This window comes from Impatiens glandulifera, chromosome 3 (assembly GCF_907164915.1).
Source record: "Impatiens glandulifera chromosome 3, dImpGla2.1, whole genome shotgun sequence".
In the NCBI taxonomy this organism is placed as follows: domain Eukaryota; kingdom Viridiplantae; phylum Streptophyta; class Magnoliopsida; order Ericales; family Balsaminaceae; genus Impatiens; species Impatiens glandulifera.
Genome location: NC_061864.1, coordinates 18,880,131 through 18,893,597, shown reverse-complemented (window position 1 = coordinate 18,893,597; position 13,467 = coordinate 18,880,131). Strand labels below are relative to the sequence as shown.

The following is a 13,467-nucleotide window of genomic DNA, read 5'->3' as shown; positions in this document are numbered from 1 at the left end:
TCTCATTCTAATTACTCCTAAATTTATTTCTTGAATTTTGTATTAACAAAAAATAAGTAAATGCAAATTCAAGAAGTTTTTATAAATGACATAAATATCTTCGCTCATCAAAATTTTTACGAACTCTATTCTATTAAAAAATGTTTTAAGTTGAAATAAGATTAATGTTAACTTATAACTATATAAAAAATGTAAAAAAATTTAACTTAAAATGTTTGCACTGACTTCAATTGTTGAAGTCTTTATGCTTTAGAAAACACTATAAAATTATAGCTAGATCTGATATTCTAGAGTAGTATAATTATTAAGATAAAAAAAAAATGGTTTTTACATTTAACAAAGCACAAATACAACTCAACCAAGAATTCAATCTTAATACAAGAACTGCTTTACATGTAATATATGTACTCGAATTCCATAGTCTTTTACAAACTCACATAAATTTATATCTCCCCATCCCTATAATTAATAGACAAATAATCAAACAAATACAAAAGAAAATAGTGCTTTAAGTTTAGATTATTTCCTTATAAAGCCTTGTGATCAAGATCTGCATGAAGATAAAGTGAGTCCTCCGCAGCAGGCAGCGATTATCAAGTACAAGAACACGACGATCAAGCATGTCAATAAGGCCCTGTTAAGAGAGCCAAACATAAACCATCTTAAGAAAACCGCAAAATGCAGATTGTATTTTGAGACAAGTTAGACATAGTTTAGTTTCCACATTCTTCTATTGCCAAAAAAAAAGGGTTTAACCACATCAAACAAGAAAACCCTAAACCCTACACCTATATTATTTTCAAATAACCCCACATCAAACAAGCTCTTGATGTTAGCACAAGCAAAGAAAAGTGGTACTTACAAGAGCTTTGCATTTTTCATCCAAAGAGCTCTTCGTAGACTCTTAGACTGTTTTTTAAAATGAAAAGTGTTATCTTCCATTGATGAAGTTTTGTCAACAAGAAGCTTGCATACGTCACCCCTTGCGAGTATTTTATCAATGTTGTCCACCATAATAGAGCGTACCTAAGAATATTGACATCAAAGTTGTTAATGCGAAAATATGGCTACTAAAGTACAAATGCATTCATCATTTTAAACATTCAGCTGGTAGTTTTTACAGGTTCAACTTCAATCTAGAAGTGCAGATGAGGAGTGTGAATTACAAACATGATTAAAATTAGTGCCTACAGTGATTGAACCACTTAGGCCTTGTTTGATAAATTCCTTCATCAATCAATTGATTCAAATCAGTAACCAAATTACTCTTATATTTGATATTTTATAACATTTTAAATATTAAATACAAATGAAACATGATCATTTAACCCGAATAACCCCAATTAATTCACTTTTACAACAAACAACTGAACAAGGTTGTTTTTCAGAATATTGGTTTATTTTTTTATTTAAAAAAAACTACAACAAACAAGCTATAAATGTTGTTCTTGGGGTGAACTGACATACATGGAGACAATCTAACCGATGACCTGCTAAAGAAAAAATGGATTTCCATTGTTAAAAAATGTTGTCTTTTTCTTGCTTCTAAAGAATCAACACTTGTTGACTTTTGGGACTTGCTATACTCAATCTTAATTGGGTCGTGCCGAAGAGGATATTTTGATAACAAGAATAGACCAATTCAAGTCATAAAGAGTTATCTTCCAACTCCTTACACCAATTGACAAAGGCTCTCCTAGTTTTTTAGGGGGAGACATTTTGGACATCTTTGATAAGTTTAGGCAGAACTGAGGCCCAGTTGTTTCCTTTTGTTTCTCAATTTCTTTTGCATGTGTTTGTTTTTTGCAGGCTTGTCTTGTCTTGTCTTGTTGTTTACGGTTTTTTTTGCTAGTTTCGTTATTTATTTATAAAATGACCCATTTCTAAAGTACACCTAAATATCAATATCAATGGTATAGTTTCCAATTGGACTGGAAATACACCTTTCATATGCTACTCTCCAACAAGGGAAAAATATGTTAGCATAAATGAAGTACTCATATCAGGAATCTAAAAGTAGATAATTATGTTATCAACCAAATCAACATAGTTACTGAATGCGAACATCTGGGAAATAGTCACTGGTTAGGATTCTTACCTCATCAACTTCAGTCCTTACTCGACTCAGTGTATCTGCACTGGGACTACTGGAGAAGAATTCCATTTGCTGGTGCAGGACCCTTGAAAATTCATCATTCATTGCATAAGCAGGAGCATGTGGAGCTACTCTCCCATAATTTTTCATGAATCTCATGTGAATTTCTTCCAAGTATGAGAATGGAATTCTCCCTAAACCAACAAAACAAAGTAACCAATCATTACCAACAACCAGCAGCATATTTTTTAGGACAGTATAAGTCATAAGAACATTTCATTCCAGAAACATCAACTGATGCTACTGTGAGTGTAACAAAATCAGATTCTCAAGTAATACAAAAAGTAAAAAATCTTAGTATTTTATTGATATTTAAGATTTTATTGATCTTCTCTCCATCCATAGATCAACAAACAACATCTTTCTGTACATAAAGCCGTTTACAACACAATTTTCTTCTGCCAATTTAACTGATCTATGAAGCCATCCGAGTGCATATAAAGCCAAGTAATACGGAAGAAGAATTAAAAGCAGAGCAGATAATGATGGAGTGCAGTTGAAAGTGAGAGTAAACTATTAACTTGAACTGTAAACAAGTAGGAAACCTGAATGGGAAAGATCATTGGGGATTCATTGGTGGGAAATTGACAACCAAGAAGTAAATAAAGTATGTATAAATCCTATAACTCTAGGACCAAGTTATACTCCCTCCTGTTCATAATTGGATTAAGAAATCTACTGGTAATAGTAATGACTAGGAACTGATCACTGTTAATCATAAAATGCAAAGGCAAGTTTTCTTTGAATGTACTTCTCATGCTCAATCTGAAAACTCGTTATTAACTTGTAAGCAGCAACAATTGGAAAATAAAATTCTTCAATAGAAAATTCCGGATTCTTGAGAAGCTAAAAAATGTTGAAAGAATTAACGAGAAAAAGTGAAAAGAATAATAAAGAGAAGATGAATTTCGTACGTCCGAATGCATCGTTGGCCATACAGAGAAAAGTAAGTCCATCAGCTCTGAGAATGTGAAATACGTAGCGGTCCTGAGAGAAACACAACCTGGAATCCGCCTCGGACGGTAGCTTCTCAAGGATCCGGCGGGCGTATGAGACGACGTTTCCACTGACAGCGCTGAATTCCGCCAAAACCGTCGTGCCCCTCGCTACCACAGCGTAGAAGATCGCCATTTCTCCTCTCTCTCTCTCTTTCTCTCTCTGTTTCCCTCTCTTTCTTTATTTCTTTATTGCTACCCGCCAGTCAATTGCCGACTTTTGTTTAGCCAAGAACCAACAAATTATCACCAATAATAATAATAAACATAATTTTGTAAATGTATAAAGCATTACTTAATTTTTATATTTTCGATATATTAGAATAGGTTAGTTGTATGATTTAATTATTTGAAAACAAATATAATCTCAACAGTTAGAGTTTTGAAACAAAATATTGTAAGATTACATATTCAAACATTTGAAGGTTTCATCATTATATTATATTGTTTTGAATCATTCGGTTGCATAAAGTGTCAAACTATTATATCAATGGAAAAAATCTTATTAGTTGAATATACAATTGAATATAAGTTTTCATATAAAAAATCAGTTAGAATATATTATTTATTCAAATAATTGAACCAATCTAATTCACGTTTAAAATATTTTAATTAATGTTAGGTTTTTTATTTATTTATTTATAGATGTACCAACTTCATTTTTAAGTTTTTATTTAATAAAAATATATTTTAATAGAAGTTAGTAATTTCAAAAAAGTTGGTGTAATGATGAGAGAAATTTGATGAAATAACCCATCATTTTGGGAAATTACCTCTTCCTCATAAAATTTGTAAAAATTATTCAGTAGAAAAAATTATCGATATTATAGGTATATCAAAAATACTGTACCGCAATATATCGAAATATCGATTTTAAGGTATATCGAAAAAATGTATGGTATAATACCAAAACCAAAATTATTGGTACGGTAAAAGTATAAGATTTTTAAAATTTTGGTATATCGAGATATACCGAAATAGTATTAATAAATTAAAATATAATATATATATATATATAATAATTTTATAAGGAAATAATTAAATAAATTTGATATTAATTTGATTATAAAAATATAATTATACAAAATATTATTCCATATATGCAATCTCTATTGTACCTTGATGAGATTGAAAAATGTTTCAATCAAACTTTGAGTCTTTTAATCTATTAGTTAGATTGTAGTCTTTAATTTCTAACCTTTGTTAGTTTTTACAAATTTTGGATTTTAAAACGAATATTTTAATTTATGATAAATAATTTGTGTAACATTTATGTAATAACTATATTAAATTGATTTTTTAAGTTAATATGTTTTTTAAGTATCAAAAGTATAATACCGATATCGTACCGAAATTAAGGTATACCAAAATCAAAGTAAGGTAAAATGTATGAAATTTTGTTTACCGAAATTAAGGTATACTGAAATCAAGATAAGGTAAATGTATGAATTTTTTGAATACCAAAATTTTAGGTAATATATAAGGTATGGATATAACATTAAGGTATACCGTACCGACCCACCATAGTCGCGTCACACGAGACCATTTTTTCAAACATTATTGCGTCACGCGAGGTCATTTTTGCAAACATTATCAGGTCATCCCTTCACGTCACGCGACGCATTTGATGCGTGACGTGAAGGGGTATTTTCGTCTTTAGACATGCCGAAAATGTCATTTTTCAAAAAAATATAATTATTAAAGTCATTTTGTCAAATTTCCCAATGTAGAAGCACATATAATACAATGAAGGTATGTTTAGACGAGTGAAATTAGAATTGACATTGAAATTAAAAATTCAATTTCATTAGAATTGACATTGACATTGAAATTTAAAATTCAATTTCATTAGAATTGATATTGAATTACAATTCAATTCATATGATTGGAAAATTATAGAATTATAATTCAATTCCAATTCCCGTGTTTGAAAAAAATTATACTAAAATAATTTTAATATATATTATCTATTTTATTAAAATATTGGTTTGATAAAACTCATCCCACCAAGGTAGTTCAGTGGTAAAAGTTGGTTTAAGATACTAAAATGTCACGAGTTTGACCAAAATGTCATGGGTTCGGTTCAATCTGGAAGTGCTTTGAGTTTAAGCGGGGATTATGATTGTGGGGTGTCACGCTAGCTCTCATTTATTCAAGAAAAAATAAATTGGTTTGATAAGACTCATTAGGATAGTAATTAGGTGTCAAGAGTTTTGTTTAAGTTTCAATTCTCACTAATATATATATATATATATATTAATTCAATAGGTTAACTACATATATATTAAAAAATAATTGTTAGACATTTTAACTTTATAAATTCAAAAATAAAATATTGATTTTAATATTAACTAATTCTATATAAATATATATAAGTTGAAAATGCTAACTTTCTAAACTAAAAAATAAATAAAAAAAGATATCGGTTTAATATTTTAATATCATAAATTTAAAAAAAATAATATCGATTGAAACGTTAATCATGTTTTAAATGATAAAATAATAAATAATTTTGTTTGAAAAAGCATAAAATAAATTAAATTTAGAATTACGATTCATGGCTAAAAAATTTAAAATTGAGAATTATAAAATTATACTAGATTAAATTTTATTATAATTATAGTTACAATTTTAATTATTAATATTAATACACAAACATAAAAATTGGAATTGAAACTTTAAATTCCAATTTTAATGTCAATTTTAGGGTTAATAGACGGGCTTGTTATTCTAATTAAAAACAACTCATATAAATAATTATTGTAATACTTACTACTAAATTTGTGTTGGGATTTTATAGTCTATTAAAATAATTTTGTTAGACATGTCTTATATAAAAATAATAATTATAATGATAATCAAACAAAATTTTGTATATGTAGAAAGTATTACTTATTATTTTTATTTGATTAAGTTAGTTGTATAATTAAGAAGTAGAGTTATTTGAAAACAAATATAATTCCAATAGATAGAGTTGAAAACAAAACATAGTAAAATTACATATTCAAACATTTTTTTTTAGTGATTTCATTGTTTGATAATATTTAATAAAAAATTGTTAGTAATCTATATATATAATGATGCTTAATTTTTAAAGTGTCCGGATTGCCGGGTGGTGGAGAGTTGTGGTTAATTTGGATATATGTGAGAGTAAATGAATATTTGGGTCGGATTGTGGGTTGACCCGCCCATAAACTTAAAACGGTTAAAAATAAAATTAAAAATGTTATAGGTATAATTCAAACTTGCAACCTAACAAAAACAAGTACAACATTTTAACCAACTAGGCTAATAACACTTTATATTTTAAATTCAACCCAAAATTTGATAAAGGCGTGACATTTTAACAATATAAGTTCAATTTTTTAACTAATTAATCTATCTATATATATAATGATGCTTAATTTTTAAAGTGTCCGGATTGCTGAGTCGAGAGCTGTGGTTAATTTGGATATATGTGAGAGTAAATGGATACTTGGGTCAGATTGTGGGTTGACCCGCCATAAAAATTTTATCGTAATATTTTTTCACAATTTTTTATATTATTATTCGTACAAATACACGAGATACATGCTAGTTTTAAAACACTATTGCCAAGTAGAGGAAAGATAGTACTTGATCATGTGTTTCTATTTAACAATAGCTAATATAAATAAATTTGTGTTTATAATAATAATAAAACACAATTTTCTATATTTGAAAACAAATATAATATAGATAATATTTTATGTGTTTTTAATAATCGATAAAACATTAATTAATATATTTAAAATGGTATTTGAATAAGCAAATATTTTATTTTTATTATATTTTCGTTGTCTTCTTCTTGAACTTGGTTCCTCGCTTCCCATAGAACTCTGATAAATTTACTCTTCCCTCCTCCTCTATATGAGCCAAGCCAACTCCATTGCAACTAGGTGAAGTTTTCTTGTATTCCCTTTATGTTCGTATATTTATATGATTCAATTGACGTATTCTGCATCAGTTTTATATATGCAATTACATTCAGTAAAATATGGATTCATGATTTTTTCTCTTTGTTTGCCCATGAGATGCTTGATAAAATGCCTTGGCATAACCTTGAAATTCATCATCATTATCTCTCTACCATTGGCTAGTTCTTGTACAGTTTTGCACATAAGGTGTTCGATAGAATGTCTCACTGAAGTCTGATGACAAAATTTCTAATATTTGGGAATTTTTTCCATTACAGTGTGACAAATTTCAACTAACTAAAATGTCTACTAAATCTTATACTTCTTCATCATGATTAAAGCTATATATTGAGTGCAAACAAGGGTGAAAACTGAAAAGTGAAAACCTTGTTTCATGTTTTTCTGCTGATTGTATATACCATCATCCTCTGCAGGTAATAATAATATAGAGAAAATTCGGGTTATGGCAAAATTGGTTAGACGAATCCCTCAATTGGGTATAAGATACCTGAAATGGAGCTACGTTATTCTGAATCAAAACACTCTAATTACTGATCAAGTTGAAAGTCCATTTTTTCAGATGAAAACAGCACAAATGATTCCATGCCGAAGCTTCAGTGTGACTAACAGAAGATTCGTCAAGGACGAAACAATGTCAGATGAACGACACGCCAACCGTGATGTTAGAAATAATAGGCGCCAAATTGGGGAGAATATTTCGGGAAGGGATAAGACAAAGTTCTTAATTGATACCCTAATGAATATCAACGACAGTAAAGAAGCAGTTTATGGAGCACTGGACTCATGGGTAGCTTTGGAACAGAAATTCCCCATTGGAGCTCTCAAGAAAGTAATACTTGTTCTTGAAAAAGAAGCACAATGGCATAGAACCATTCAAGTGATTAAATGGATGCTTAGTAAAGGAGAAGGAACAACTAGGGCTACATATGGACAGCTTATACGAGCTTTAGATATGGATTATAGGGCAGAAGAGGCTGATGTTATTTGGGAGAAGAAGATAATTGGGAATGATGATCTTCATACGGTTTCTTGGCAGTTATGTCAGCTTATGATAGGTGTGTATTACAGGAACAATATGCCTGAGAAAATTATAAAGGTTTTTAATAGATTGGAAGATCTTGGACGCGAACCGCCTGTGAAGTCTATAGTGCAGAGGGTGGCGAATGCTTATGAGATGTTAGGTGAAATAGAAGAGAAGGAACGGGTAATGGAGAAATACAAGGATTTGTTTAGTGATGAGACATGGAAAGGAAGTTTGAAGAAGAAATCTGGTTCAAAGAAGAAGAAAGTGAAAGGAAAAGATGATGATGATGATGAGTTTGTGCCTGGTCCCAGATAAGTTGAGTCATGTTTCTTTGACAATTTGTTGGAGCTTGTTTGATCACGATTCAAGGGGTTATTTGAAGAAAATCGGGTTATGGTTTGAAAATATTGTTGCAAGAAGGAGTGAATTAAATTAGGGAGTCAATGGTGTTAAAGAAGTTTACAAGATTGAAGAAAATCCTCATTTATTGAAGGATTCTTGTGAATTTGGCATGATGGTTCTTATTTGATTGATGTAGCTCAACAAACTTGCATCATGGCAAATGGAAATGTTAGGGAGTTTTATTTAATGAAAATTTTGTGTAAGTAGATAAAAGTTTTAAGTAATAAATATCTATTAAAGTCAAATGTTTCCTTTTATGATCTAATTGGATATAAATGTATCGAGTCATATCACCTAATCGGTTGAAAAAATAGAAAATGTTTTATTTTTTCAAAGAATCAAATTTTGCACGTCATTTTTTCTTCTAAATTCCATCTTTCAATTTTTTTTCTCATTTTTTAAATATTATTTAAACAATTCTTTTAGAAAAAAATTATCATAGACAATAAGATAATGTTATTTAAACATCAACATAATTATACATTATTTCATTTTTCTATTAAAACTCTTAATTCATTAACTAAAATATACTTTATTTTAAATTATTATTTATTTATTTATTATTATATATTAATACTTTAAGTATTTTAATCAAAATATTTGAATCTATTTTAAATTATCAACATTAATTACTTTTTAAATGATCCAAGTTTTTAAAAAAACTCAATTTTGAATTTTTTTTAGATAATTTAAAAGTGAAAACTTAAACTCTATACATAAATTTAATAAGTAAAAGTGTAATTTTGTTATAACTATTTTAAAAGAATAATTAATTCAAATAGTTCAATTCAATTGGCACTAAATCAAAAATAGATTATGAGTCATTAATCATTATTGTGTTACTTAATTTATATTTTTTTTAACCTTATATAATATCATATTTAACCGTGATAATAATTTATTTTATTTATTATACGAAACAAGAATTAATTTAAAGAAAATGAATGAGCGAGATAAAAGAGAATTAAGAAAAAGTGAAAAACAAATATAATAAATTAAATAAAAGTATTGGAGGAGTATTGAATAGTCTGAACAAATATGGGGACTATTTTGCTTATTTCCTAGAAAAGTGAAAAAGGTTCAGTGAATGTCGGACTGAGAAACTAGAATCGCTGCCGGAGAGAGAGAGAGAGAGAGAGAGAGAGAGAGAGGAGAGAGAGATCGAGGGATAGTATGGAAGGAAGGAAAGTTACGGTCTCAGCTCTTCAGTTTGCTTGCACCGATGACGTATCTACAAACGTCGACAAAGCCGAAAGGTTCGCCTTTATCGCTTCTATTAGCAGAATCTCTGTACAATCTTGTGGTATGGCAGTTGAAATCCGATCAAACTCTGGTGTTTTATTAATGATACCATCGGAATCAATTATGTTTGGATACGTATTAGTGCATATTCTTGCCCGATTCAATTATTGGATCAACTTTAATTCTTACTGCCGATTGTCAATTGAAATTCAACTAGATTTAAGTGTCTCTTGTGCCATTTTTGTGTTGAAAACATGTGATGCAGGCTGGTTAGAGCTGCTCATGCAAAGGGTGCAAACATAATCCTTATTCAGGTTATTAACTGTTTGATCCCTTTTCTTTATGTTTTTGAGCAATAATTCTAATTCTCTTATGTGGGGATGGTTGGGATCAGGAACTGTTTGAAGGCTATTACTTTTGTCAAGCACAAAGAGAAGACTTTTTTAGTCGGGCTAAGCCTTACAAGGGTCATCCTACCATTCAAAGGTGGGTATTGAATCCTTCATTCAATTGGTTATCCATTTGTTTTCTTATTGTGTACCAAACACTCTTTTGCATTTCTTTTTCTTAAGATCTCATAAACAATTGCAGCAAAGGAGCATCTTTCGGATTCTTAAGAACATACTCTCTTCTTTAGCTTCTTATGATCATTGTACATTTCATTATTTTCTTCCATAGAGATAGAGAGAATTGATTATCAAATGTTATGAGCTTGTTTGATGTAGGGTTACTTTGTATTTAATATGTAAAAAGAAGTAAGGTAATAATTTGATAATGATGGGATAAGGCTTAGGTGCTCAATGTTTTCTTGCTAAAAAATGTTGTTATGTAGGATGCAGAAACTTGCTGAAGAATTGGGGGTCGTAATTCCAGTTAGTTTCTTTGAACAGGCCAACAACGCTCACTACAATTCGATCGCCATCATTGATGCAGATGGTGCTGATCTAGGACTTTATAGAAAATCTCATATTCCAGATGGACCAGGCATGTGAATGCATAAAAGCTCCATCTTTTTACATTGTTTCCAAATGTGATATCAAAATATGTGTTTCTTATTCAGGGTACCAAGAAAAGTTTTACTTCAATCCAGGCGATACTGGTTTTAAGGTTGGTATATCCTGTCTGGTTAATAACATCAGGATTCAGGAGCTTCTTCATTTGTTATAGATTTTGATTAGTTATTGTTTCTTTTGCAAACAGGTTTTTGAAACCAAATTCGCAAAAATAGGAGTCGGTAAGCATTTTTTTCTTCTTGTTTTTTTTCTTTCTGGAAACCCTTCAACCCCGTAAGAGAATAGTGTGTGGACCCTAAAATTGGGTTATCACTTGACCTAAATTATTAGGTGATTATTTTAACTAAGTTCATTTGACAATCACTGTTTAAAATTACGCTAAAGAATCTGGGCTTAATTTGTTAAGCTACAAACGACTTAACTCCATAATCCATTAAGAAAGTCCAAAATACAATTTTAAGCATGAAAATTAATCAAATTACTCTGGTAAAATAGTAACCCAACATTAGTTCCTAAGTACTTCAAATTCAGATATTTTCGTTTGATTTATTCAGCATTTACTTTTCAAATGCTTAACTATACGGCTCAATGGTAGAGCACATGAACTCATGTCCTTAGGGTCATGGGTTTGAGTCTTCACCCTGGACCATTTTAACTTAACTATTCGGCCCTTAAAATTCAATATTCAATATTCAACACTTCAATTTACTTTTATCTTAGACATAGAATCGTTTATGTGCATCTTAGAGAATTTTAGAGATATAATAGATAATACTTCTTGTATTTTTTATTTTTGCTAAACATATACTTCTTGTATTGATAAAACATTAATGTCGTCAATGACTCTATTTATAGAACTAAAACCTTATTCTAATCACATACTAATAAAGAATATAACTTAAAAGAATTATCTACTAATGATCTAATACTTCTAATTAACCCATTGATGAACCCTTCAAAACCCCTTCTATCAAGGATCCATCCTGTAGAAACACTCGTCCTCGAATATCAAACACAAATATGAATGACATTCGTCTTTCTTAATCTTCGTCCCTCAAAAGCAAAATAAAATGGGTGAAAATAGCTCTTCAACCTCTACTCTCTAGTAGTCCAAGCTGAAGAAACCGTTCTCCAAAAAATGGATCTTTCTAACAACTAACTGGAACATACTAGAAATATCAACATATTGCTCATGTTGGTTGATCATATCATACAATGATGTGGCTTTGCATTCAATTATATCATATCCAAAAAAATTAGAACATTGTTAAGAACTTGTTCAAACATATCAACATATTGTGTTTCTTGTTATTAATTTTTTTGTATGTTGATCTACATTTGATAAAATTTATATTGTTATGTTTGTCAAAAATCACTGATTTATATAAGAATCTCATCATGATCTAAAAAGAATATGATGGAGAAAAAATTATCATTCCCATAACCAAATGAAGTAAAAAGTTACCCTATTATTTGGATCATATCATCAAAATAACTTGTATGCTAAATGAAGTAACAAAATCACACCAAATCTTATACCAAACGAAAAAAAAAACAAATGAAAAATCTGGATCATGATCCTAAAGAAATCTTATACCAAACGAAAAAAACTTTAACTTTGGCGATTTCCAATAAGATCGTTATTGTTATAAAATACTATCTAGGCTCATATTAAGCTATTTAACAAGCAGTTAAGAATTTTTAACCTAAGATTAGGATTGCTCTCCTACCATGTAGCAATAACCTTTTTTTTTGTCAGCAATTTGCTGGGATCAGTGGTTTCCAGAAACTGCACGATGTTTGGTGCTCCAAGGTGCAGAAATATTGTTCTACCCAACTGCTATTGGATCTGAGCCCCAAGACGAAGGTCTTGATTCTCGTGATCATTGGAAGAGGGTGATGCAAGGACATGCTGGAGCTAATGTTGTAAGTTTCTAGTGTAGTGTTGGTTGTCATTTCGTAAAATCATCTTTCAGAAAACATCAAGATCTTGTTTGATGTAGATTTTATTTTCCGAATAACTCGTTTTTCTTTATAAATAAATCTTGTTTGACGAAGAAAATGGATTATTATTTGTTTATTTCCGGAAAAACACACAGGTACCCTTAGTTGCATCAAATCGCATAGGGAAAGAGGTAATCGAGACAGAGCACGGGAAGACTCAGATCTCATTCTACGGGAACTCATTTATTGCGGGTATTCTTTTATCATTGTCCTGTTGAACAATGTAGTGCTCATTTGATTCAGCTTATTCTCCGCGAATAAGGTGTTTTCCTTTTTATGGTTTTTTCTTGACAATCTTATAACTACATTGATGATGAACAGGACCAACCGGAGAAATTGTTACATTGGCTGATGACAAAGAGGAATCAGTTCTCGTGGCTGAGTTTGATCTTGATAAGATCAAATCCAAGAGACATAGCTGGGGTGTGTTTCGAGATCGTCGTCCTGATTTATACAAGGCTATTCTTACCCTAGATGGCTCCAAATCTTGAACATGAATCTAATACCATAAAATTGTCTTTTTCCAAACATATTCTTATCAAGATCAACTTGAAATTGCACTTTTTTTTTCTCTTTTCATCAATTAACAATTACCTGTGAAAGATAATTCTGGCTTATGATGAGGGGTTTATTTATTGAATTGTAGACAGTTTCTTGATTTCTTCACAACCAATTT

General features: G+C 29.9%; 3 protein-coding genes across 4 annotated transcripts; 2 read left to right on the top strand and 1 right to left on the bottom strand.

Annotated features, from left to right (window-relative positions):
- Positions 1-306: 306 nt before the first annotated feature.
- LOC124931845 (vesicle-associated membrane protein 714-like) lies at positions 307-3,334 on the bottom strand. The gene is made up of 4 exons (XM_047472419.1): positions 3,070-3,334; positions 2,099-2,289; positions 863-1,026; positions 307-634 (listed from the first exon to the last, which is right to left on the bottom strand). Exons 1-4 carry the CDS (start codon positions 3,284-3,286, stop codon positions 544-546), a joined length of 663 nt encoding a protein of 220 aa, XP_047328375.1. The 5' UTR covers positions 3,287-3,334; the 3' UTR covers positions 307-543.
- A 3,627-nt stretch (positions 3,335-6,961) lies between these two features.
- LOC124931951 (pentatricopeptide repeat-containing protein At4g18975, chloroplastic-like) lies at positions 6,962-8,801 on the top strand. Of its 2 annotated transcripts, none has more exons than XM_047472540.1 (2): positions 6,962-7,067; positions 7,520-8,801. In XM_047472540.1, exon 2 carries the CDS (start codon positions 7,549-7,551, stop codon positions 8,443-8,445), a length of 897 nt encoding a protein of 298 aa, XP_047328496.1. In that variant the 5' UTR covers positions 6,962-7,067; positions 7,520-7,548; the 3' UTR covers positions 8,446-8,801. The 2 variants fall into 2 exon arrangements, with proteins under 2 accessions (XP_047328496.1, XP_047328497.1); XM_047472541.1 differs by having other exon boundaries at positions 7,032-7,093.
- An 809-nt stretch (positions 8,802-9,610) lies between these two features.
- On the top strand, positions 9,611-13,449 carry LOC124928982 (N-carbamoylputrescine amidase). The gene is made up of 9 exons (XM_047469235.1): positions 9,611-9,788; positions 10,040-10,088; positions 10,169-10,260; positions 10,607-10,758; positions 10,835-10,881; positions 10,975-11,008; positions 12,547-12,713; positions 12,887-12,983; positions 13,113-13,449. Exons 1-9 carry the CDS (start codon positions 9,706-9,708, stop codon positions 13,280-13,282), a joined length of 891 nt encoding a protein of 296 aa, XP_047325191.1. The 5' UTR covers positions 9,611-9,705; the 3' UTR covers positions 13,283-13,449.
- Positions 13,450-13,467: the final 18 nt, after the last annotated feature.